Source organism: Ursus arctos, unplaced genomic scaffold, assembly GCF_023065955.2.
Source record: "Ursus arctos isolate Adak ecotype North America unplaced genomic scaffold, UrsArc2.0 scaffold_29, whole genome shotgun sequence".
Classification (NCBI taxonomy): domain Eukaryota; kingdom Metazoa; phylum Chordata; class Mammalia; order Carnivora; family Ursidae; genus Ursus; species Ursus arctos.
In genome coordinates, this window is record NW_026622974.1 from 19,469,771 (window position 1) to 19,496,141 (window position 26,371).

At 36.2% G+C, this 26,371-nt stretch overlaps 2 protein-coding genes across 5 annotated transcripts in view; one reads left to right on the plus strand and one right to left on the minus strand.

Moving 5' to 3' along the window:
* Positions 1 to 1,038: 1,038 nt before the first annotated feature.
* LOC113261149 (mitogen-activated protein kinase kinase kinase 4-like) lies at positions 1,039 to 2,586 on the minus strand. The gene is made up of 2 exons (XM_044387129.3): positions 2,060 to 2,586; positions 1,039 to 1,387 (listed from the first exon to the last, which is right to left on the minus strand). The coding sequence occupies exons 1-2, from the start codon at positions 2,214 to 2,216 to the stop codon at positions 1,215 to 1,217; spliced, it is 330 nt and encodes a 109-aa protein (XP_044243064.1). The 5' UTR covers positions 2,217 to 2,586; the 3' UTR covers positions 1,039 to 1,214.
* Positions 1,763 to 26,371, plus strand: part of PHF3 (PHD finger protein 3) — an 84,551-nt gene continuing 59,942 nt past the window's right edge. Inside the window, exons 1-3 of one of the 4 annotated variants that reach the window (XM_026507140.4) lie at positions 1,806 to 2,161; positions 2,945 to 3,093; positions 12,338 to 12,606. In XM_026507140.4, the coding sequence (XP_026362925.1) occupies positions 3,092 to 3,093; positions 12,338 to 12,606 (271 nt within the window). In that variant the 5' untranslated portion in view covers positions 1,806 to 2,161; positions 2,945 to 3,091. Of the gene's footprint in view, positions 2,467 to 2,944; positions 3,094 to 12,337; positions 12,607 to 26,371 lie in introns of all 4 variants that reach the window. The other 3 variants (XM_026507141.4, XM_026507142.4, XM_026507143.4) reach the window with 3 other exon arrangements.

A 26,371-nucleotide genomic window follows, 5' to 3' on the forward strand; every position in this document is an offset into this window, starting at 1 on the left:
AACATCATGCTTTGTGGTAATCTTGTTGGCTTTTTTAGGATTAGAAATCTTTGTTTTGTGAATGTGACAGGCTTATCACTTCTGTATTTCCTTTTTACCTCCATTGTGTTTTTTCATAAATGTACTAAAATGTCTTTAACAAGATAAGTTTTCCCCAGCTCTTCCAGGGAAACTCTCCATCTAATGATTTTCTGCTTGAATTAAGTCCCTTAGGATTGGATTTTGCTTACAATCTTATTCTTGCCCAATGCCTTTTTCAAATTTCATATTGAGGTCCAGAAGAAGAGTAAAAATAAATTTAAGACTTATTTGTGCAATTCATCCCAGACATTCCAAGTGAAAAAAATTTGATTACTCATTTCTGTTTTCCTTTCTCAAAAAAAAAAAATAAAAAAAAAACCAAAACAAAACCCATTAAAAAAAGATTGTAAAACCAAGTTTTTAGGGATTGATGAGTCAAGGCAGGAGATGGAATTCTACAATTCCAGTAGAATTAGGACAATCTTAAAACTCCTTTGTGGAAGAGCATTTAGTATTGGGAGTGTTCGAAATACCAGAAGCCTGGATAGAGTGAAGAACAGCTCTTCACCACATGGCTGTGAGCTATTATCCTACTCTGCACAAATTTTACAATGTGAACTACGGTTGGCACCAGGCTTAAAACAACAAGTAAAGGTTACTGAAGAGCACAGGAGGTGCTAGCTATCATTCTTTAGTGGGTACTGTAATGGTCCTTGCAAAGAGAAGACACAATCCCTGTCCTTAAAGGGGCTCATTTTGGTCCTTGCCATGACTAGATTACCTCACAGTGTTTAGAATGGGCTGAGATAGGGGTCAGCCCAAGCTGCTCTGGAAGCATGTAATCTAGACCAGTAGTTTTCAAACTTTCTGGTCTCAGGACCCCTATACACTCTTAAAAATTACTGAGGGACTTCCAAGGGCTTTTGTTTATAGGGGTTAGTTATTCACCATCATAGGAATTAAATCTAAGAATAAAACATTTAAAAAAATAACAAAATTCATTGTTATAATCTGAGAAATACATTTTTCAACGAAATTTAATGAAAAGAGTGGTATTGTTTTAAATGTTTGCACATTTCTTCCACGTCTGGCTAAATAGAGGGCTGGATTGTCCTATCTGCTTCTGCATTTAATCAGTCGGTACACGTTTTGGTTGAAGAAAATGAAAATTTGGCCTCAAACATGTGCAATTGTCAAAGAACTAAAGCTTTTCTGAAAGGTCCTGGGAAACCTTCAGAGGATCCTCTTGATACATTTTGAGAACTGCTGACTTCGACCAGGAATGATTCTTGGAGAAGGCAACCTGATTCTTGGAGTAGGCAACTTGATTCTTGGAGAAGGCAGCTTGAGTCCTGAAGACGACTAGCTATTTAAAGACAAGGTGAGAATGGAGGTGGTTAATGATGGGACTGTTGTGCACACCCAGCAGGGATTCTTGGGCAAGGGGCTCATCTACTCCGCTCTAAGCTACCATTCTTGAAAGCACACCCAATTAATGAAAAGTATCGGGAGTGGGGCAATTATGGCCGTCAGTATTACATTAACTAAGAAGCCTTCGTGCTTATTACAACCAAGAAAAATCGATCAATGCCCCACCCCTGCGGACTGCCAGAGAGAAGCTAGCTAAAGGCCCGCAGGCGTGCCGCGCCCTCAGAAGACTGGGAGGGGCGCGGAAGCGCAGGGGAGTGCGACTGCCCAGGCCCCGCGGAGGGGCGGCGCGGGAGGGCCCACACTGCGCAGGCGCAGCGTGCAGGCCGCGGCCCCCGGAACGGTAAACAGTGGGGTCACGTGACGCGGCCCGGCTCCTGCCCCCGCGCCGCCGCCGCACGCCGATGGCTGCGGGGTCTCGCGCCGCCGCACGGTCCCCACGAGGCGAGCGACCCTCGGGCCCTGGGCGGCGGCGACTGCTACGAGGATAAAGAAGGCGGCGCGGAAGCCAAGCTAGTGTCGTCAGCAGCAGCCGCTCGGCCCGGTGAGGAAAAAAGGCTGTGGCAGCGACGCCGACGTCCTGCGCGTACCCCCTCTCCTCGGTACCCACCGGGCCCCCTCCTCCTCGGCGGCGGCGGCGGCGGCGGCGGCGGCGGCAGCGGCCACCATCTTCCTCTTGCTGCCAGTGGTAGCGCTCGTCTGGCGGAGCTGGGTGAGTTGCGGCTCTGGCCGCGGCCAGGGAGACGGGCAATCCTCCCCTCCCCCATCCCCTTCCACACGCACAGCGCCTCCGCGGGCCTCTCCGCCCCTCCCGCGGCGGACACTCCGCGCCTTTCTCCCGCGCAGCCGGGAAACCTCACCGGCCTCTTGCGCAACGTCCTCGGCCTTCCCGGGCCGCGCCTCTGTAGCCCGGGACCGTTTGGACCGCGGGCTGGGAGGGAGGCGCGGCGGCGAGGTCGCTAGGCGGAGGGTCGGGACCGCGGCCTCTCCCCGGCTCCTGCTCCCGGGCCTTTGGCGGTGAGTGTGCCCTACCGCCGCCGCCGCGCGGGCGCGCAGGCCCGGAGGGACCGCGGGCGCTGCCAGGAAGGCCTGGCCCGCAGGCCCCCGGACCTGGCCCTTCGGACCTCTTCCCTCCTAAGGAGCCCGGCTTTGAGCTTTGGGCCCTGGGTCTGGGAAGCCAGGATTGGCCTTTGCCGCGAGGCCGAGCCCCGTCCCAGCTTTTGGAGAGGGGGGAGTTGGCGCTCTATCCATCCTCCTGCTACCGCGCGCTTTTGTGCTCGGGACCCAAACTGTCGACTCCTTTTGCCTAGTTTGAAATGGGAAGCCTAGAATCTGGCCTTCGGATAATACGAGTAATTTAATGAACCACTTGTCGATACGTGCGTGTTAATGGTGCTAAATAACTGATCACCTGACACGGGGGGGGGCGGGGAGGAGGGAGAAAGGGAGAGAATGTTGGTACCGCGCACAGTCCTGTTTCCCTTCTTTCCCCCAGCAATGTGTTGCCGGGTCCGATGACCTTTTCCCATCTTTGGATTTTTAAATGCCATTTTCTAGAGACTATGATTCGAGGTAGTTTGAATGCATGATTATTGGTGCTATTCAGGAATCATTCGCAGATTATGATCATGGATAATCATTAATGTAAGTGGCAACAACACTTTGATATCTATCTTTTTTTAAATCTTCGTTACATGTAGAGATACTTAATTTAAAATGAGACTGATTACTGAGCCTTTCCCAAATGCTTTATTACCTTATTTTAGCTAAAATTTTTAAAAAATGATACAGTAAACTATTTCGGGAGTATTTAGATAGTACATTGTTCTCTTTAGTTACTATTTTGGGGTAGAACTTGTCTTCCTTTTTACAAACTGGTTTGAGATCTTCCAAAACTACGCCTCCATTACTCATTCATTTCCTACCATTTTTTGATTCTTGAATGAAGTGTTTGGGATTGTGAAAATGTTTGTAGATGTATTTGTGGTTGGAAAGAGACATGAGTCAAAGAACCAAGAAATCTTTGCCCCATTCTTCTGTTTTTGAATTTGTGTATTCATTCCAGAGCACAAGAGATGTGCAAAGATTATTATTTCGGGTAGTTTTTACCTCACTACCACTCGACCTTTTCTTAATTTTCTATTATTATTTTCTGTTCAGTTCTTGTGTTTATTAGTCCTATATTACAGTAATGAATTTTTTCTCCATCCTTATCACTATTACTATTTTAAATTACAAATTTCATTTCCCCATGGTAGTAATATAATTTGAGAAAGAACTTAGGAGCTATTATTGGTCTGATTAAGCCGCACACAGTTCGGTCAATTCTTGAGCTGCAGAAAGACTTCTGCTCAACTGAAGTTGGCCACTTTTTAAGTATGCAGAATTACAACAATAGGTTTTAAGCTTTATTTGATAGCTGTACTGGTGATTTGTCAAAAGGATAACAAATGAGTTACTGATGGGACCAGTTTTCCCCTGTTCCTTGCATGCTTTATAGGTCCGTTTATTGAAGAGCATGAAAATGTAATTTATTATAGTGCTTTTGCATCCTTTGGGAGGGTAGTGAACTTCCTTATCTATCACACTGAATTAGTTATGCATTCCATGCTGTTGGGATAGACTTCACATAACTTTAGTTGATCCTTTGGTATACTCATCTGTTGCATAGACAGATAAGTCAAATCTAAGAGAAGCGGTATGTGTAAATGTAGGTGAAAATTGGCGTTGGTTAAATGCAAATTTCAGAATAGAAAAGTGGAAAGGAAGTTGTCTTTATGTTAAAATTGTTTAAAACCGTATTATTAAAATTTAAAATGTATTGAGATTGGAATTAGTTAAGAAAGGTTGATTATTTTTGACTTATGTAATAGCATATTAATAAAACTTATTGATAAAAGTTTGGAAGGCAGCAGTTGACAATTTGGATAACTGCAAAATTATTCTGAATTTAGATTTTTACATAGTATGGATTATATTTGGAAAAAACTGATGAGTGTAAGTTATGCATACACTTCTGTTTTTTTTGAGTGCTAAAACATAATGGTTATCTTCCTTGGTAATATAGTGTTTGATTTTTGATACATTTTGCTTTCTTAAATGGGCACTTTTATTTCTTGTTTGTTTTTTACACAGATTTCTCATGAAATCCTTTTTACTTAATTCTTTGTCTAGAGATAAGATGTTTTCTATTTCTTAACGAGATAATGAGATTTATTGATTAGTAGCTCAGGTTTGTAGATTACCCATAACTACTTCACCAGTGTCATGAAGTATCAGGAGGGGGGCTGATTTCTAAATATTTTCATTCATCCATGTTTCAGGAAGTCTTTTCTACAAGTGGCTGCTGATTTCTCATTTGTGTGGAGCTGTACATCTTGGGCTCTGTTTCTCTCTTATTTCTATTTGGAGCACCTCTGAGAATCCTGGAGTATCTTTTCTGAAGCTTGGACATTTCATTTTTAACTACAAAAATGATTTGGCAAGTTGTTAGACACTTACAACACAGTTGCAGGTTGAACAGCAAAAGATACTCCCTTTTAGTTGCTGCTGTTTGATTACTGGGAAAAGATATGGAGGGTATTGGTTTGATTCAAAATATCTGAGACCCAGGTGCTGTTCGTACCCTCAAGAAATCTGGAATAGATTGAGAAACAAGAGTCAAAGACATGAGATGTTAAATCATTGTATTAGAGTTAAAAGAAGAAATTTCAAGAATTATAAGACGCGTTGCGTGAGAAATTGTCAAATGTATAGACTGGACACTTACTCCTATGCATTGTGTGTTTAATTTGGATCCTTTTTTAATGGTCAGGGGATTTTCATTTTTATGATCATTTGTACCATGACGAGAGGTGATAGATGAAGAGAAATAGTTTAATAAAAATTTCAAAATATTATCCAGAAGTTTTAATCCACACAATCTACTAGATGAAGTTTTAAATGGCATAGTAGATTGTACGGAAACGCTAAACTTAGTAGTTTTGGTTTGTTCATAATTTGTGTGAGTTGGCCACATGAAGAAATTCTAAAATTGTAGATTGTGAAAATAAATTGCAGTTTGTAGTTGATAACTTCCAAAATGATGTTTACACACACAGAGGATAGCCACTGTATTTTTTATGTGTAGGGAGTGGCTAAGTGTGTATTTTGGAAGAAGTGTATGTCACTTTATTTTTAGTATTTTTAGGATTTCATTAATGATATATTAAGAACAGAAAAATTAGTGTGTGTTATGTGAGTAGAGTGCATAAAGTATAGTAGTTTAAACGTGCATACTCAGAAAAAAAAAAATAAACGTGCATACTCAGGAATCACACTGCCTGGGTTCCAGTTTGGATATACTGGATATGTGACCTTGGGCAAACTACATAGTGGTTTGGGCCTCAATTTGCTCATCTGTAAAATAGTTCTAATCATTGCACCTACCTCAGTTGTTGGAAGGAACTAATGAGGTAATCCATACAATACACTGAGCATAGAACCTGGCACATAGTTTATGCTAAAAGTACATGTTAGCTAATGCTTCCCATAATATCAGTACGATATAGTTGTAAACTTTGAAGTTAACTCATACAGTTGGCTAGTGTAATTCTGCTTTTGCCAGTTTCAACGTGTACTTGATAGTTCCTTTTCTAGATTCCTAGGTCGGCTTTAGTCTTAGTATGGCAGACACCTTGGCTTCTTATATATTCTTTTACCTGATAAATTCAGAAACGTTACGAACCTCGCTGCTTCTTGTAGATTCTAACCTATGAAACTAGAGTAGAATTTGATGTGTGTGTTCAGAGCAGTTGATTAGGTTGCTTTGCTCTATAGAATTGTACTTTCTAGAATTGTGTCGTGCCACATGGTTTAACCATTTAGTGATTTTCCTTACCTCTGTCCTGGAAGGGTAACCTATTATTCATATTTAATGTTGTTATATTATGGTGGTTAAGAACTGACCTTTGTCTCAGAGCAGAATTGAGTCCCAGCTCTGTCACTTATTTATTCTGTAATATTGGGTGTAACTTTGCTAAACTTTAGCCCTACTCTTATAACTTGAGAATAATGATAGTACCTTCCTAATTGTGTGGTTGTGAAGATTAAATGGCATGCATTTAGGTTTAGCATAGTGCCTGGCACATAATAAATATTCAATGCATTTTACTTTATAAACAGATAATATAGGGTAGTGGTCAGTACATTGATTCTCTAATGAAATTTTCTGGGTTCAGGTTTCAGCTCCACCACTTACTACAGCAAGTAATTTAATCTCCTTGATCCCAATTAATTTCTTCCTTCCTTCCTTGCTTCGTTTCTTTCTTCCCTTGTTTACTGGATTATAATACAGCATTGTTGTGAGGAGTAAATTAAAAAATATAGAGCAGAGTTTAACTTTAGCATTTTTCTGGCTGGATAATTCTTTGTTGTGAGGCTTTCCTAGTGCATTGTAGTATATTTACTAGTTTTATATTTACTGGTATATTTACTATATTTGCTAGTTACCTGCCCTCCAGTTGCGATGGTCAAATGTCCTCTAGAGGGGCATAATCACCTCTGATTGAGAATTACTGATGTAAAGCATGTAGAACATTGCCTGGTGTGAACTTAGGGCATATCATTTTATGTTTTTCACCACCATTAGTAGTGGTACTTTTACTTTTCTACTACTGCCTATTAGACATTTGTTCATGGTAAGCATGCCTGATGAATTGATGGCTTAATATAAACTGTAGTATAGAGGCTGGAAGGCACCAAGTTTCCATTCCCACGGCCTTTGCATTTAGGTCTTTGCCTGGGTTGGTTTTCCCCATTTTTGTATGGATGACTCTTTCCAGTTTTTGACTTACATGTTGTGCTATAATAAGCAAGGTCTTCATTTAGCATTGCATGTAGAAACCCTCCTCCTCCCCCCATGACTATTACCCTGTTTAATTTTTCATCATAGATATTATAATGTCCTGAATATATTTGTACCCCCCATGCCACCCCCATACACATACACACAAATATAGACTGTATGAGACAGAGCTTCATCATTGGATAACCTCTTAGGGCCTTTAATAGCTTTTGTGATTTATTGTTAGGCTTAGATCTATTTTTTTTTAAAGGACATAACATAAAACACATTGTTTTACTTTGAAGATGCTTCTGAAAAGTCGAGATAATTTTAATGTATTAATTTAAAGAGGATTTTTGTAGAGGTGTAATTTTTTTTGTGCTGTTGGTGCTTTCTAAATCTTTCTGCTCTCTATTCATACATGGAACAGTACATGTTGGTGTTTTTCAGCATAAACTAAATTTGGCTGCAGTATAATTTTTTGTGAGTTAAGGTAAAATAAGTATTTTAAAGCGGTAAATATCTTCAAACTCACATTAAATTTTATTCAGAATGTTGGTAGCAATACTTATTTTTTAATTGTATTCTGAGTCTTTCTAAATGGTCTATTAGGACCAAACTCTGTTGTTCATAATTAGCACATGCTATTCCTTTTGCTTGGAGTATCCTTTGGATCTTGAGGATCCAGCTGCTTAGATTTTCTTGGCCTTGTAAGTTTCACTTTCTTCTGTGATGATGTTTGCAGTCCTCCAACATGAAACTTTATATTTCGTTGTGATGCTTACATGTTGTATTTTGTTTATATGTTTATACTCTTATATTGTGAGTTCCTTAAATTTTGAGAATGGTGTTTGTTTCACTGGTACCTATGATAACTAATTAAGTGGATTATCCAGTTCTCTGACTTAGCTGGATATATTTTATGGTCTGTAAACATGAGATGTGACTGTGAACTGAGAAAAAATTTCTGATTTTAGCATATATATTCCCAAATTATTAGTATCGATTTGATTGGATATATACGTATCATTAGTCACTTAGCATACACTCTAGGTATGCTTGTTATGTTTTATTTTTCTTTATCTTTTTGAAGATTATTATTATTATTATTATTATTTTTTTTTTTTTTACTAGAGTGGGGGAGGGTCCTAGGGAAAGGGTCAGAGAGAATCTCCAACAGGCTCCACTCAGTGTGGAGCCCGATGCGGCCTTGATTTCACAACCTTGAGGTCATGACCTGAGCTGAAATCAAGAGTTGGACACTTAGCTGACTGAGCCACTCAGACACCCCTTGAAGATTTTATTTTTGAGTAATATCTCTACACTCAGCATGGGGCTCGAACTCACAACCCTGAGATCAAGAGTTGGATGCCCCACTGACTGAGCAAGCCAGTTTCCCGTTTTAATTATTAAATTTATAATGCCAAATATAAGGAAGCATTTAAGTATAATTTCATTGTAAGAAATAGGAATTTGTTTAACTCAAGCAGACTGTTTAATTAACAGATACTGAATCAACTCTTAATTTTTTTTCTTAATTAGATCTGATTGTTTATCCACATTACTAGGTATCTCCCCTAATTCTATGTTATTATTATTTTTTAAATACACTTTTAAACAGTATCATTTTTTAAAAGTTTATTTAAGTAATCTCTGCACCCAACTTTGGGCTCGAACTCATGTCTGTAATCGAGTCACGTGCTCTTCCAGTTGAGCCAGTCACCTGCCCCTTCTCTAATTTTAGATAAGTGTTTTAACAAATATTTATTTTGGAATAATTTTAGATTTATAGAAAAGTTGCTGACATCGTATAGAGTGCCTATATATCCTTATCCCAATTTCCTCATTGTTACATCTCACATAATGCTAGTGCCTTAATCAGAACTGGAGATTAAAATTGGTACCTTGCTATTAACTAACTTCCAGACTTTATTTTGATTTTACTAGTTTTTCTCTACTGTCCTTTTTTTGTTCCATGATCCAACCCAGTTTACCACTCTGCGTTTAGATTAGTATGTTCATGTTAAGTGAGTTAATATTCCTGCAATCAGCTTGTTTATTTTCCAGTTCAGCATGGAAAATGTTATTGTTTTATTTTTGATACTGAACACTTGAAACTGATTTTTTAAAATAAATTACTTTATACTTCCATTAAACGTTACTTTCAAGATAGTCTTATGGGATGACTATATACTATCATTTTTGGAATTCTTTGGAGTTGTCCCCAGAGCCAGTTGCAACTGCTTATGAAAAGTCAGTCTTACTAATCTATAACAATTTTACAAGAAAACTGGTCTTGCGACGTGCCATGTAGAAATTGTCTTCTTTGACCCTTAAGTTTGGGATGCTTTATACCCTATTCTGTATTGGCATATTAAAGATGTCTCAATGGTAGCTGCTTATTAGCAAATGTTTTTTGAATGAATTAAAGGTACTATTAAAGAAATATAACTTTGTTATGCCAGTCCTTCTCAACATTTGACCATGGAAGCTTTTTCCCTGATGTGGTTATTTAAATCCAGATAAAACACACTTCGTAAGTCATACACCGGTTTTGGCCAAATACCTGTACTGGAAAGTTTGGTTCACTCATTTTATTTACAATATGTTTTACTTTTTTTTCTTTTAATTGGTCTTGAAAGACTAAATATTATTTACCATTGAGATTAAAAAGTATGTCACAGGCCCTTAAGGTAATTTTTATAAAGGAGTTTTGGGATGGTTCACTAATAGCAGTGTTATTGAAAAAAATATATTGCTTATTTAGGTCACTATTTAGAATGGGCTGGTCTTCCCTATAGCTTTGTGATTTTGAGCTGTGTGATCATAATTTCTGAATATTGTGAATGTCTCCATCACTTGAAAGAACACAGACAGTAGTAACAGAAAGACTGACTTCAGGTGAAGTTTGTACAATTTACCAGACTCGTGTTGCTATGGGAATGAGTGCATTTTTAGTAGATTCAGCATACTTTTTTTTTTAAGAAAGAAAGTTAACTATTTGCTTTTAGAACTGTATTTGCCCTTTTTTTCTTTTTGATTCATTTGAGAAAAAAAGATTACTAATTGTTATACAACCTTGAAGAGGAGGTAGTCTTGGATTCTAGCACATTCAGATAAACTAATTTGTCTGTAGTTCTAGCTACTTGATTGTGTAAACATCTAGTAACATTTTTGTGAATTATTTTTAATACCAGACATTTATTATACTAAAAACTTTTTTGGAACTTAAAAACATATTAGTGGAAGTATTGGTGATGTTATGATAATTGAACCTTAGTTACTGAGAATCAGGTAACATTAGGGAATTAAAACTTTTCATCAACATTGTGAGCTATAATTTTCTTTTAATGTTATAGTTAGAGAATGCATGTAAAATAACCAGCAAATCAATCAAAGTTAACATTTTATTTTGGTGTTTTATCAATATTTTAATATAAGTAAATTGCAAAATTTGAGAAGAGATACTAAAATCCTTCTTTTTAGAAGGGCATTAACTTTTGTGAGAATGAGGAAATTTTCTTTCCTTTTTTTTAGGATTTTAAATTGAGTTACAATAAACTTTCCACTTAAAATGAACAGGTTGATGAATTTCAGTGGATTTATACATTCATGATTTAGGATATTCATCATCTCCCAAAGTATCTTTCTGTCCCCTTGCAGTCTAGCCTTCTGTTATCCAATGACCCAAGCAACCACTGACTTATTGGAAAATTATGGAAAATTATTTTTAAAGAAGAGCCTTTAATGAGTCAAATCTAGTCAATTTCTAGCTCTGTAGCTCACTGTGAAAGAGAAAGAGGTATGGCTATGGGCTATGGAGCCTTGGAACCTGGGATTGAATCTTGGCTGTTTTTTGGTTTTGGGGGAAGACATTTAAATTGTTTAAATGAATTTTGTTTTATAAAACAAATTATTTACATGTATTTTCTGTATAGAGCCTATTGGAAATAAATGGGTTAAATATAAGGAAAATGGTTAGCAGCGTATAACATATTATCAGTAAATTGTTGAATGTCTTTGGACTTCCCCTTCTTTCATCATTTTTTATAGGGGAAAGAATCAAGGACAATTTGAGGAAATTTTGGTAGATTTGGAGCCAATCTAAAAATCCTTGGAATTTTGGAACCCAAGATGTTCTCAGTCGATTCTAGCTGAGTATGATTAGATGATTTTGTTGATGCCTCCCCTTCCAGAATACATTGGTTCAGTTTTTTCTGAAACCAGTATTGAAAATAATTCACTTTTAATTAATCGAGGCTCTTTTAGGGCATTAGATGGCCTTTCTGAGCAGTACCTAGTTATCAGTAGGCAACTAGCTTGACATCTGTATAAACCTCCATAACTCGCTAAAATAAATTTTAATTTCTGATATGTTGTTTTCTTGTCATTTATTTCATTTTATACTAAAAGGAGTCCCCCCCCCCCCCACTAAAATGCGTGTATGTTCACGTCTCTGCCTGCATGTGTGTAGTTTTTTGAGTTTTGATTTGTTGGGTTTAATTGATAGTTTCTTTCCACTTTTCCCTCCTACCCCTACAAACAACCTTTTCTCTCTATATTACCTTTCTTTAAATAATTTAAACGCTCTGTAAATAAAACAAGGCTATTTTACAGTTTTAATAGGTATGGGACAATAATTTAAAGAATTTGATTTTGGCTCTTTTATATGGATTTATTGTAAAAGCAGTGTCATTCTTAATTTATGAAAAGATTATTGTTAAAAACATATGGTTTTTGTGGTTTAAGCCATGTCATTCTTTCAACTGTGTCAAATTAGTGGATTATATACATAGGTTCCTCCCCCCTCAAAATAATGAATTGAGTAAACATTTAATAAGATTTCTGGTAAAATGATATTCTACATGTGTGATAAAGAAACATTTAGTAAAGATTCGTTCTACATGTCCAAATGTTTATTCTAAAAACAGTGAGGATTTTTTAAAAACAATTCAGAAATACCTAAGTGTGTTCTTAGACTCAAAACTATTAAAATAATTTGGTTTTAGGTGATTATCAATTGATAGCTTTATTTCTTATGGTATTTTTTTTGTCTTTCTATAGGGCTGAAAGACACACAGAAGTCTTCATGGATATAGTTGATACATTTAATCATTTAATTCCTACTGAACACTTAGATGATGCCCTATTTCTAGGATCCAACCTGGAGAATGAAGTCTGTGAGGATTTTAGTACAAGTCAAAATGTCTTAGAGGACTCGCTGAAGAACATGCTCAGCGATAAGGATCCTATGCTAGGATCTGCAAGTAACCAGTTCTGTTTGCCTGTTTTGGATAGCAATGATCCCAATTTCCAGATGCCTTGTTCAACAGGTAATTCTTACTTTTTTTTTTTTCTTTTTTCTTTTTTTTTTTTTTAGTCTGCAATTTAAAATAAAAAATTTTCAGCAGCATCTTTTTTTTTTTCTTTTTCTCTTTTTTGGTGAGGGTAGTGGATTTAGGATTCTTTAATTTGAATTTAGAGCTTCTTTTCTAGACATCAGAATTAGACTTTAAATTTTCTTCCAAGGAATGTGGAATTATCTTTGAGGATATTATGGATGTAGATAGGATGACCAATGGCCATATAATTTATTATCCAAAGGGGGATACCTTTTGAGAATTACAGGGGTGATGTTAATAGTTACATCATGACAAAAAGTATAAATTGGGACTCTCCCTAGTATATAGGGATTTCCTAGCAAATTGGGACATTATATCACCCTAGGCATGCTGGAGTCAAGGGGGAACGGCTGAATTGACCTTTTTCAGTGCCCCTCCCAGCCCTTCAAATTTAATGTATTGTGTGCTTCCATTTCAGATATTTTTGTACATGTATCTTAAAACCAGAGAAGGAACTCTAGACCCGTGCTGTCCAACTTAGTAATCACTAGCCACATGTAACTATTAATCACTTGAGAGGAATCCAATCTTAATCGAGATGTACTGTAAAGTGTACATTTGATTTTAAAGACTTAGTATGAAAAAAGATACAAAACTTATTTTACCAGAGTTTTTTTAATGTTGATTACATTTAATATTTTAGATACCTTTGGTTAAGTAAAATATATGATTAAAATTAATTTCACCTTTTTAAAAAAGTGGCTACTTGAAAATTTAAAATTATGTATGTGGTTTGCATTATATTTCTATTGGATAACACTGCTCTAGATTCTGTAGTTGAAGTAACTGAAAGATTGAGGATAGTAACTTCCTGTAAGGCTAAACTAATTCTTAATAAGAAATTACTTCAGAGATCTATTAATATGTGGAAGAATATGTAGGGTTTTTTTACAACAAATTTTGGGGCAATTAGCTATTCCTTAAGCTAAAACTAAATAAGGGAAAATCAGCTTCAAATGGAGATAGGCTTCCCCTCACCGTTCCCTAGAGTAGTTCACAGGTTTATGTGGTGTTGTCTTTCAATGACTCTAGACTTCTACACTACAGTTTTTCAGTATAGTTTTTGTTTTTTTTTAAATATTTTCTCCCTAATATTTTAATATTTAAAGTTTGAATTAGGCTGGCCTGCTATTCATCCATAAATTTATCAGATTACTCTGCTTGAAGACCTCCACACTTTGACTACTAGGAGTCTTTTCATTTTGACTACTCTTTAATGCTGAGATCTTTTGAATTGCTTGCTAATGGTGTATCTCTGAATTATATACATTGTGTTGTGTTACTGCGTAGGTTTACATTGTTTTTGTTGTATTCTAAATGTTACAAAGCTTTTAAAATTTTGTTTTATGTATGCATTGTTCAAGTTTTTTACTTTGGTTCTGTGTCAGTACAGTATACCTAATTATCTTTATTGTCAAGTGCTTTTGACAGTTCTTGGTTGTATACACAGTTTCAGGGTTCAGTCCAAATTCAGGAAAAACATTTATTGAATACTTATGTGCTTGTTACTGGAAATATAGTTCCTCCTAAGGATGTTATGCTAGGTCTGAAATTGGCAAATGTGTCATCTTGTTAGACTTCTTTATTTATAAAATTTCAGCTCTTTAGTAATACTACTGGTATTCCTACTTGCTGTCCCCCTTTTAAAAAAAAAATATTTCTGTTGATATGAAAAGTTTTATTGATGTAAAAAGTCTCTTCAGTTTGGTGAACATTACTTTTGTTATATGAAGACTTAGAACATCTTAATTGAATTAATTTCTTTGAGGTGTGATTAATACTTTGTGATTCTATTATTTTTATTTAAGAACTTGTGTATTATTTTCTAACATTTTTTATTTTAAATTGCTACAATTTGTTTTGGTTCTGAAGCAGAATTGTTTGTATTAACATGTATGTAGTATATGTGTTTTTAAGATATGTAGGGAATTTGTGGAGGAAATTTTAAATAATAAAGCTCTTCTGTCTAGGATTCTTGAGATTTCTTTGCCACCAGGTAGGGCATTTATCTTGATTTCTTCAAAGTTCCCTTTGGCCTTTAGGATATTTGGTTGAGTAAAAGACCTGTATATTTTCTAATGAAAATATCTAATGATATTTTCTAATAGCATAATGGAAATCATTTCAATATAAAAAAATTGTTTTGACATAATTTTAGATTGAAGAGAAAGTTGGGAAGAAGAAATTTTAAACTATTTAGTGAAAACCTTGTATGGACAACTTTTGTAAGTTTTAGCTATTTACATACTACCTCAGCTTTTTGTTAAAAAGCAAAAAGGACATAGTTTTTACCCAGATGTTTCGTTTGTGAGTCCATAGGTTTTTACTAATTGTCTTGACTGACCTTTAGCAGGGAAATGATTCTGGCAGTATTCCTCATGTCAGTGAAAGCTATAGATCACGGTTATTTTGTAACCTTGGTTTACATAGTGCTAAAACTAGCAAACAAAGTAACTGCTATGTCTTGTTCTCTGCTATATGCTGAACCAAGTTGATTTGCTGCAGTTGTTAAAGACCAGTTTTTGTTGACATAGTTGAGTAGCTCGCATATATTTCAGTTGTCTCCAGAAATAGCTTTAAAATTTACTAAAATAGGAAAGAAACATGGAAGATTACTTTTAGGGCTCTGTTCAAGGCAAAAAAGTTAGGATGCTAATTGTTTCATTTTGTGAGATAACCAGTAGATTTCTCACACCCCCCCCCCTTTTTTAATGCTTTTGACTCTAAAGTATTTCCTTATGTACTTATTGCCATATTTATATACGGTTTTTAGATTTACCTAGTAAACATTTTTTTTTTTTAAACTCTGGTAAGAAAAATCATTAAGTATTGGGGAAATGTTTGGTCTTGATGATCAAGCCAGTTACTGGTATTCTTTAAAACTCCTGTTATCCTTAAAATTAAAATATTTACCCAAGTAATAGGTTCAAGATGCCAAATATATGATTTATATAAACATTTGAAGGATATATGTAAAATCATTGAAATGTTTTTTTGAAAAACTGGTGGTATAGAGTGTCATGAAGAAATATTTTATTATTTTACAAAGATGTTCCCCTTTTACGTGGGTGGCTAGGATTCATAAATGTGAAGCAAATCTTGTTTTTAACTATTTCTGTACATGGTATATTGAAAAGTTCAGTGGCTATAATTAGATTTATTTTCTTAGGACCAGGAAGACAGATACATTGTAGATATATGGGTATTCAGAGTAGCCTTTCATTCAAATAGCACTCATAGCTACTGCACCCTTCAGTAATATCAAGGTGTTCTTTCCAGGCTACATCATGGCTTACAAAATCTTCATTCACTAAATTAGAAAAAAAGCCCCTCCTGTAGCATGGTGTTTGGAGACTAAACCACTCAAAAAGTCATTAAATTCTTACAAGTATCTTGCCTATTTGCGAACAGTTGATTCACATTGTGTACTTAAGTATTTTTTTCAACTGTAAAGGAAAATTTCTGCTAGCATGTATACGTGATAGTTGCTTTCCTGTCATGAATGACATTGATAATATATGACATCAAGCAGTTTTGTTTAATAAGAAAGTTAGCTTATACTGCTTTTGTGTCACCAAAGTGTTGTAATACTTGTTAAGACTGGTTTTATAAGCCTCTTAGCAGTAGTGTGATTTAGTCCTTTTCTTGGCACACACGTTTTAACTTGCCGTCATAGCTCTGTAGTTGGGGCTTCTTCATCATTAGAGGCAGAATTCATCTGTGTAATATTAGAAAAATGGTGTTGTACTTGTCCTGAAAAAATTATTGGTGTCAAAGTGCATTACTGAGATTTGTTTAAAAGGTGTTTACAAGTTTTTATGGCTTCATGCTTCTCTTGGACAAATTTCCAATCAGTACGTTGAAGTAAACAGTGGACCTTTGGTCCAATAAAGTCCTGTTTTCAGATTTTAATTATTCTTGTCCATACTTTATATGTGGGGGTGACAAACTCTTTGTGCAAATTATTTAGACACGTGGATCCAAGCACACATATAAATTCCTTCCATATTGGCACTGGGGTTCTTTTTCACTGTTTTTGTTTATTATTGTGAATGGTAGGGTTTTTGTTTTTGTTTCTGTTTTTTTTTAACTTCTTGTGCCATTACAAGAAGTCATAATCAGTGAACCTCTTGTGTGGTTGATTTTCTTTTTGAGAATTGCCTTTGAACAAGAAAATACAAACTTACTACATGTAAGTGAAATAGTTATACAAATGAGATGTAATATGTTAAGACTAAGTGTATGCCGTTGATTGTTAGAGTAACTGATCAGCCTTGTAAGAAGATGCATAGCCTTTAAGAATAAAACTTAATTTCTTACAATTGATTATTAATATTAAATATCATTTGAGTTCTACTTAGAAGGGTTTTGGTGAAAGTTGGTATGTTTAGAAGAGAACAAACAGGAAAGATAGGCAAAAGTTTGTAGAATTAGAGATGTAACTTAATGGAGGAGAGAAAATCCAGGAAGGTGGGAAGAGTAGGATACAGTAGCAGCCAGAGATCCTTGAATTTCATTTGTCACATTGGCGAGAGATTTTACCTTTTAATGGGTAATGGGAAAGAGCTAGATCCATTATGTAGAAGTTAGAGAGAGATACAGTGTGATTGGCTAAAAGGAAGAACTTAGGGTTCCCCCAAAATAGAGTAATAGTTTCCTGGGGATATGAGATTTACACTTTTTTTACAATTGATTTTTGCTTTGCTTAGCTTGATGTACTATAACGCCAAGTATGTTTTAATTTTACTTTGCATTGACTGAATATAAATTTTCTGTCTTTTTAATTTAAAATCTGAAATCATGGGATGCGTGGGTGATTCAGTTGGTTAAGCGTCTGCCTTTGGCTCTGGTCATGATCTCAGGGTCCTGGGTGGGCTCCCTGCTCAGCAGGGAGTCTGCTTCTGTCTCTCCCCCTGCCCCTCTGCCCCGTTTTTGCTCTCTCTCGCTCACTGTCAAATAAATAAAATTAAAAAAAAACCCCACAAAATCTGAAATCATGTCTTCATCGCTATATCCCTAATTAATGTCTTTTAGTTTCTTCTTTTATCTGTTACTTAAAATTTATTTCATTTTTATTTCTGTAGCCCATTGCTTATTTCACTTAAAAACAAAATACAAACCTTGGATCAGGACTAGAACAGTTTTTATTATTTGGATTGCTGACTGAATCTTTTTTTTAAAATTTAACTTGCATATCTATGCTGTTATAACAGGCTTCTTTATTCAGGGTCTTGGACATTTGGTTCTGTTGAAGCTACCATTTTTCTGAAGGTCTGCCTCACAGGGCCCTTTGTCACTGTCTTGTTCTCGTCTGGGTTTGTCATTCTCTAGGCCTGTTGAATATCTTTCATCCCTGAGCTTCACTGTGCTCCTGGAGTAGAGAGCTATTGTTTTCCTGTATTTCATTTTCTTTATCTGTGCCCTCTTAATGACATCCTTAGTAACTTTCTGGTAACATCATATTTCACTAACGGTTTGCTTTTATAGAGAAAACAAAGTTGAATATCACCATAAAGTTTTACGACATCGCTTCTTAGCCTTCTAGCATCTGGTATTGTGGATGGGTTGTCTGATTTCTTGGTGAGACTTCTGCTTTGTTAGGTGGCCATCCTGCACCTCTGCTTTAGGATCTTTTCTTTGTCTTTTGGTGTTTAGTATGTCATTTTGTGGGGTACTTGGTGGGCTTTTTCACTTTGAAGAGTGATGCCTTCATCTCTGTGAAATTTTCTTCTGTTTTTTCTGCAACTGCTAGTAGACAGATTTTGCCCTTTCTAGAGCCCATGGGTTGTTGTTTTGTTTTGTTTTTTAATCACTTGCATCTTTACCATCTTTTGTCTTTTTAAAGTTCACTGCCATATTTTCTGTCTCTTTGAAGATTTAATTTTGACAATTATATTACTGTTTCTGAGAACTCTTGTGTTCATTCGTACCATTTTTTAAAAGAATTTTATTTTTCACTTTTTATTTATTTTTTATTAAGTAAGCTCTATACCCAGTGTGGGGCTTGAACTCAACCCTAAGATCAAGAGTTGCAGGCCGTATGTCCTGAGCCAGCCAGCAGCCCCTATTCATACCATTTTTAAAATAGTATTCTGTTGTTACAGGGATATAGTAAGAGTCTCTTTATAGTCTGAATTGGTTTCTGTATTTGTATATTTTTATCTTTCTCATTGTGTTGCAAGCTTTTCCCAAATGTCTATTTTTGGTTGTTTTTGATGTTTAAACTGGGAGAATTGGAAATTTATGTCGGGTTTGCTGTAGGATAAGTGAATATTAGCTAAACAGCCTGCAGTTATTTTGGGGAACCTCTGAATACCAGCATGAGAGGCGCTTTATCATTAGGTGTTAAGTCTTAGTCTCTGCAGCTTGTTCATTCAGTTTCAGTTTAGGATTAAGAAAAGGTTTTCTTGCTTGGAGTTCAGTGCTTGGCTGTAGAGTCAGGAGAAAAGACGAGGTTGACCACTCAGCATGTTAGTCCTTAAGTTAATTCTTTGTTTCTAGCCAAGTCACTACCAATGCCCTTTGCTGGGTAGGATTGTTCCTTCTTAAATTGCAGCTCCTTTTGGCTCTAGGCTGTAACTTTTTCATGCTGTATCATTAATCTCTTCTGTTTAGTTTTCTTTTCATCTTTCAGAAGTGTGTTGCAATGTTTCATCTGTTTTTGGACTTCTGCTTATTCTTTATTATGAGCTTTTACCTGTTATTCCTTTATTCTCATTTTAATGGGATTTGGGGAGAAATGGGAGATAAAAGTTGGCCATATGGAGCCAGTGACTCTTTCAATTAAATCAGATAAAATTTCTGATACTCAGTCTTTTTAAGAATTTTGGAACCCTGTCCATTATTAACTTGCCTTTGTCAGTGTAGAATTTTATCCTGTTCTTTATTTCTTCTGTGGTCAGTTTGCCTTTGTTCCCTTCCTTTTAAGATTTCTTAACCTATTAGTAGTAATCTTAATTGCTTGTTTTTTGTTAATAATAAAGCTATTAACCAACTTCTCAGAGTTTGCAGGTATATAAGAGTTTTCCAAAGAAAGAGAAACCAGTTGGGTGTGTGTGTGTTATACAGGGAGAGAGATACTAAAATTAAGATGATTTTATTGTAAGAAATTGGTTTATGTGATTGTGGAGGCTAGGAAGCCTAAAATCTGCAGGGTAGGGTGGTAGGCTGGAGACCATGGGAAGAATCGATGTTGTATCTTGAGTCTGAAGACAAAATTCCCTCTTACTTGGGGGACCTTCATCTTTTTTCTCTGAAGGCCGTCAGTTGACTTGATGGGGCCCATCCATGTTATGGAGGACAGTCTGTTTTATTCAAAGTCTACTGGTGTAAATGTTAATCTCATCAAAGATATATTCACAGTAACATGTAGATAGGCATGTCAGTAAATAACTAAGTTCTGTGGCATAGTGAAGTTGACACATAATATTAACCATCAGAGCAAGGTACCAAACTCGCAGAACATGATAGATTATTCTTTGAGCTATTAGTGCTAGTTTATGTATGTTGTCAGAAACAACTTTCAGTCTCACGTTTTTTGAGAAGGTGGTTTCATGGGGGAGTTTGCAGGCAGGGGTAACTTATAAAGTCCCCAGGTCTATTCTCTTGTAAGGGATTATATATAAAGAAAGTTGATAGAAAAGCTAGTATGTGTGGATGTTAATGTAACAAGTACTGTACAAAAGTGTTTGGCTGGCATTATCTCATTAACTCTTTACAAAAACCTTAAAGGCTGTAAATCACTATTATTAATCTCATAGGTAAATAAACTGAGATTTTGAAAGTTAAGTAAATTTCCAAGTTCACTAATAAGTAGGTCATAGTACTTAGACTTGAGAAGATTTTCAGTCTTTCTGCTTTCAAATACATGAGTGCTCTTAAGATCAAGACTCTAAACTGTATCCCAAATTTCATTCGGCTTCATAGTCAGCAAAAGTAGCACGAGGAGTGTTGTTTTTGTTTTTGTTTTTAAGTTCCATTTATGTATTTATGTATTTATTTATTTATTTATTTATTTATTTATTAAAAAGATTTTATTTATTTATTTGACAGAGAGAGACAGCCAGAGAGAGAGGGAACACAAGCAGGGGGAGTGGGAGAGGAAGAAGCAGGCTCCCAGCAGAGGAGCCTGATGTGGGGCTCGATCCCAGATCCCATAACTCCGGGATCACGCCCTGAGCCGAAGGCAGACGCTTAACGACTGAGCCACCCAGGCGCCCCTTAAGTTCCATTTTTAAAAGAACAAAGGAGATAGTTGTCTTCTTTTCCTTTAGAAGAATGTGTGGATTTGTAGGAGAGATTTATGAATGCCCGATATGACTCTTCACTATTAAAGACCAGATGTTTTAGAGAGAGATAGTCATTAGCCAGTGATTTAGTCAATCGTAAAGACTAGAAAGTTGCTGTAAGGATGTGCTTTTTACTCACTGTCAACAGGTAGAAGTGTACTACAAGCTATGTAAAATCTTCTTCAACAGGTAAAGTAATGATACAGGATGGTATTCAGTTAGATATAAGGAAAGAAATCTAGCCTCTTCTCATTTTACAGTTGAAGAAATTGAGACTTAAACATTAACTTGAAGAAATTTTTTTAAAAAGTGGGTCATTTTTGGCTTTATACACTTATTGAGTGTGTATTTCGTATCAGGTAGTATGCCAGACAGTAGATGTACAATGCTGAGTAAAACAAAACTCAGTTTCTCTTTTAATGGAGCTTTAAGTTTAGTATAGAAGTAATTTTTCTGATGTTTTGAGGACGCTTAATAAGTCTAGTTAGTTATTTAACATGCACTTCCTGGGAGAGGTAGTCTACTGTGGGTCTTGTGTGTTCCTGAAGGTTCCTGCTGAGTGTGCCAAGAATGCAAGGTCTTAACCACTCTGAAACTGGGCTATTTTTTTGGGTTGTGTTTGAAGCAAGCAACCTTGAAGAATAAGATAACATTTATTCCTTCACCACCAACACCACCCCTGCTTACACCAGACAAATTGCAGGTTTGCTTATTGCTTACTATGAAAAGAATAGATTCCCCACGCTGTTCATCTCCTGTATCTCATCCCACTATGTAGGCCCACCTGTAGCCCCTGTGGAACTTGCGGTGGGGGAGGGGGCAAAGAGGACCAACAACATCGTGGTTATGCTGCTTGCTCTGCCATGATGTCAGAATTCTTTGTCTCTGATCAATAGTCTCATGCCTTTCGTCAACACCATGCATCAGTAACAGGCTAGTTTTTTAGTTTGCAAGTAGGGTAAAATCCCAGATCCTTCGTTGTTCTCAGCATTACTGTGTTGAAGTTCAGAAATGATAATATGAGGGCTTATTACCAAGCACTTTTATTATTAAAGATGACAGAATAATTTACTTCCGTGAAGGCAAGGATAGCTCTATATACAGTATGTTGTTCATGCAGGCATTAGAATAGTTTAGCACATAGTAGGTGTTCAGTAAATTTTAACCGGGGCAGGGGAAGGGACAAGGGAGGGAAAAAAGTAGGGCCAGGTAGTGGGACCAGGAGTTAAGGCAGTAAATAAAATGTTTGCTGCACGTGGGGCACAACTTTGGCTCTTAGATTTTTAGCAGTCATTGTGGAAGAGGGAAGTATTCCAAAGTGAAAAATTAGTGTCCTTAAAGTAAAAACAAATCCAGTACCCAGGAAAAGGAAAACTGTTTCTGACACTAAAACTAGAAAGAAATTTGATCTAAAGTTTTGTGCTAATGTGTGATGCAATTAAAAAAAAAATCCTTAACAACATACTCTCAGTGAACATAGGGCTTTCTCTTGTAATGACACTCAACATGTGTCACAGTATGAGCGCTTTAACAAGGACTAATAGAAGGGCCTGACCCAATCCTGCGTTAGATTTTACACTATCTTTCCAAACAACTTTACTTGGATGTCATTTCTTACACCAGATTGTAAATGTATTCACATGAAGGTAAGTTATATAATACTGTCTAAAAACTGGTGGGAATGCAGTTATCCTTTTCTTTTTTTTTTTTTGGCCAGGTTAAATGCATAGACATAAGCTTTATAAAGAAACAGGGCTGTGTATGGGATTGTGTAAATTTAAAAGCTCTGATGGGGTATTTGAATAGGATGCTTCTCTCCCTCCCTAGCAGAGGAGGACAGAGCCATTATTTTCCTCAGAAAATGATTTTGGGATCCTCCGTAATGCATAAATGAACAGGAGAAGTCTCAGAATTTCAGACAGAAGTGAATATCATTTTGGCATAGATAATCTTTGTTTTATAGCCCTTGTTTTAAGTAGCAACTTGTTGAGTAAAATTAATAGATTCTACCCTTTTTAGTTCCAATCCATTATTCTTGCTGTTCTCTTCCAGTCATGGGAGGGTTGCATAATCCCTTGTGGTTATTTACACTATTATCACTGCCTAGATTCCTTTGGAGCCTTTAGCTTGTTCTTTCTACTTCTAACCCTTGTGCTTCTCTCCATATTTATTTGCCTTGGTTGGAGAATGTTTTGAAAAGATTTCTTAGCTGGAGCTACTAGTGTTGGTATTGTCCTCTGCCATCTCTTCTCTAAAATACTGCCTTTCTCTAATTTTGCTCTTCTTTTTTCATAGACTTTATTAAGTCTAAGTGCAATCTTGAATGGTAATTAGTTACAAAATGTATACTTATAATAAAAGAGGTAAATTGTCATGGAATGATTAACTAGAAGCTTATTTCCTAAAGCAGAGAAATATCCAAAATTATTCTGAGCATAATTGATCTTCCTTTTTTCCTGGTAAAGCTATTTCCAGTGATCAGAGTCTCGTTTGAGGGTGAAAGCATTAGTTGGGTTGCACACCTTTAGTAGGTACCGGTCCAGGAATATAGTGTGAATAATACCCCCTTAAGTTGACTGGACAGCTGCCTGGGATAGTTTAAGGGAGTAAACATTGAATTTATATTTGGATATTTTTATTTAAAATGATGTCTGATAATTATTTAATTACATCGTGGTTATTTTAATAGTTTTTAATTTTCTTAAATAGGAAGAACATCATATCTGATAAATCTCATTAAAAAACCTACTAGTTTGAAAAACTAGTCTAAAACTAGACTTCTGTGATGATAAGACTACCATCACCTAGTGGTGGTGTACTCCAATAGCAAGAAAAGAGAAAAATACCTCCTGTATTTTGAGTCAGAAAGGCAGGGTATTTTTTTCTCCTCCCAGAGCTAAGTATAGTCTTAATTTTAAAAACTTTCATCACAGAAAATACTCTTGTTATTTAAAATATGTAAAATCTATAAAATATGGCTGACACAGTATTTTTAAGAGAATAATGTCAGATATTAAAGATATCCTAATTATATTATAGTTAAAATGAAGAACATAAGCAGGAGTCCGTTCTGATGATGTATAAATTTGAGTTTACTTTTCTCATTAATAGGGTTAGGAATGGTCAGATTTTCATACTAGCTTTCACATGCTTTTTTTTTTTTTTTTAAAGATTTTATTTTTATCTATTCGACAGAGATAGAGACAGCCAGCGAGAGAGGGAACACAAGCAGGGGGAGTGGGAGAGGAAGAAGCAGGCTCATAGCGGAGAAGCCTGATGTAGGGCTCGATCCCATAACGCCGGGATCACGCCCTGAGCCGAAGGCAGATGCTTAACCGCTGTGCCACCCAGGCGCCCCTCACATGTTTTTTAAATGCATACTGTGTTGAATTAGAGTAATAGAGTTAGCCTGACCTTGGTCCCTGGTTTTGTGGAGAAGTATGAAAGAGAAGTGTTGTTAAACCCCTTATCCTGGTGCATTTTGAAAATATGTGATATGCTTGTTTTTGACCATCTTATATTTTATTATCTGAATTCTCTCACTTTCCTATCACTTTCTTCCCAGCTGATTTCCTTTCAGCCTCATTCTTTGTGAGTTTTTCTCCAGAATTAACTGCTTAGTCTATCTATTATCAAAATATACTTTTATATAGTGTCTGTGATCTCAGGTCACAATTTAAGCAAAGTAAACTTATTACATTAGTGTCTGGCTAATTTAAACATGATTGATAACTCTTTAACAGTTCTGGAACTATTTAGATTATTAAAAGAGGATGTTTTCTAATGCAAATGATTTTGCAATTATTGGATGTTTGTGCATTCTAACATAGTGGGTAAAAAAGTTTTCTGTACTATATGTGGATGATGGATAGTATTCTTTGGGCAGGAAAGCTGATATCCTAAGTTTAAAAGTTTAAACATTTTGCAGTTTAAAAGATGAGTTCTTAATTTGACAGTTGTTTAATGTGGTAGCAATTTGATCAAATATACTTATTTCTCATCATAGAATATTTGTTATATACTAGATGTAAAAACATTGATATTTAGCTTATTTATGAATTAACATGAGATGGTTTGTGAATAGCTTTTTAATCCTTAAAGTAGTGAATTCTTTGTAATTTAAAAATTTTGGTATAAAAAGAAAATCAAGGATCCTTGAGCAAATGCTTCTTGGCTTTGGTTTTGATCTTCTATTCCTTTGTCTGATTAATCCTAGAATTTTTATTCTTCCATTTTTTCCCATCGGTGACGAAAATGAATAATGAACTCTAATTTTGCTGTCTCTTGGGGATGTTGACCAAAAGGAATTCTGATAAAAGAGTGAGCTGTATGCATCTGCAGTTCTTACGGGATCTCAATGATGAGACAGTTTGGCTGATTTTTAGTGACCCTAGAGAGAGATAGCTTGTTTTAAGGCCCTATCCTGGCCTGCCTTCCCTGTCTTAGTGATTGTTGTACCTGCCAGCCAGAGAAATTAAATTTCAAAATTCCTTGGCACTGGCAAATTCCTGTTATTAGAGAATTAGGAAAGCCAAATTACCTAGAATTAATTGAATCATAGACCTAGGCATCCTCAGCCTACAGGCTGATCCCAGAAATCCTTACCCTATTTCCGGCTCTGTTCTTTCCCTAGTCTATTGCTGTGATGGATTTGGTTCTCATGGGTTATGATTTACTGGGTCATCTTGATAAACATTTTTGGCTTTTTGGCCTAGCATTAAGTTCAGCTTGGGAGTGACAAAAAACTCCAAATAACAGTGGTATGAAGAAAAATGTATTTTGTTATATAGTAGCTCAGAAGAAGGTAACTGAGAGTTGGTGTGGAGCTTCACAGTGTAAGGGACCTAAGCTCCTTGTACTATCATGTATGATCCCTAATTTCAGGTTCACCTCATAGTTTAAGATGGCTTCTCCAGCTATGAAGCTGGGTTCTAGTCAGTAAAAGAGAAAAGGGGAAAGGTATGCCACCCCTTCCATTATGATTGTATCCTGAAAGTTGCATGTACCATTTCTCCTTTCATTCCAATGGCCATAACTTAGTGGCCATATCTAGCAGTAAGGTAGATTGAAAAGTGTAGTCTTTATTTTGGGTGACCATATATACTCAGCTAAAAAACAGAAATTCTGCATGATGAACGGTGGGTGAACAGATAAACTGGGCAATAGTTGGTCAGCCCTTGCAAACAGATTCTGTAGTTCACTCTGTGGAGAGGCTAAGATAAGGATCTTTTTCTTGGTAAGCTGACTTCAGTCTACAGGTTATCCTGGGAGGTTTGAATACTTGGCTCGTTTTCAGAGTTGATTCGGCTTCACTCACCAAAGACTTTCCAATGCTGCATATCTATTTTTTTACCCCCAACTAATGGAACTTGGGTCTTAATTCATAAAATTCCAGGTCTCTGTTCATA

Excerpts from the sequence above, each read along its gene's own strand:
- LOC113261149 (XM_044387129.3), bottom strand. The coding sequence starts at position 2,216 with ATGGGGGAGGGGAGGATTGCCCGTCTCCCTGGCCGCGGCCAGAGCCGC. Across the intron at positions 1,388-2,059 it reads GCCGAGGAGGAGGGGGCCCG|CTAGTCGTCTTCAGGACTCA; the intron begins GTGGGTACCGAG and ends GTCTTTAAATAG.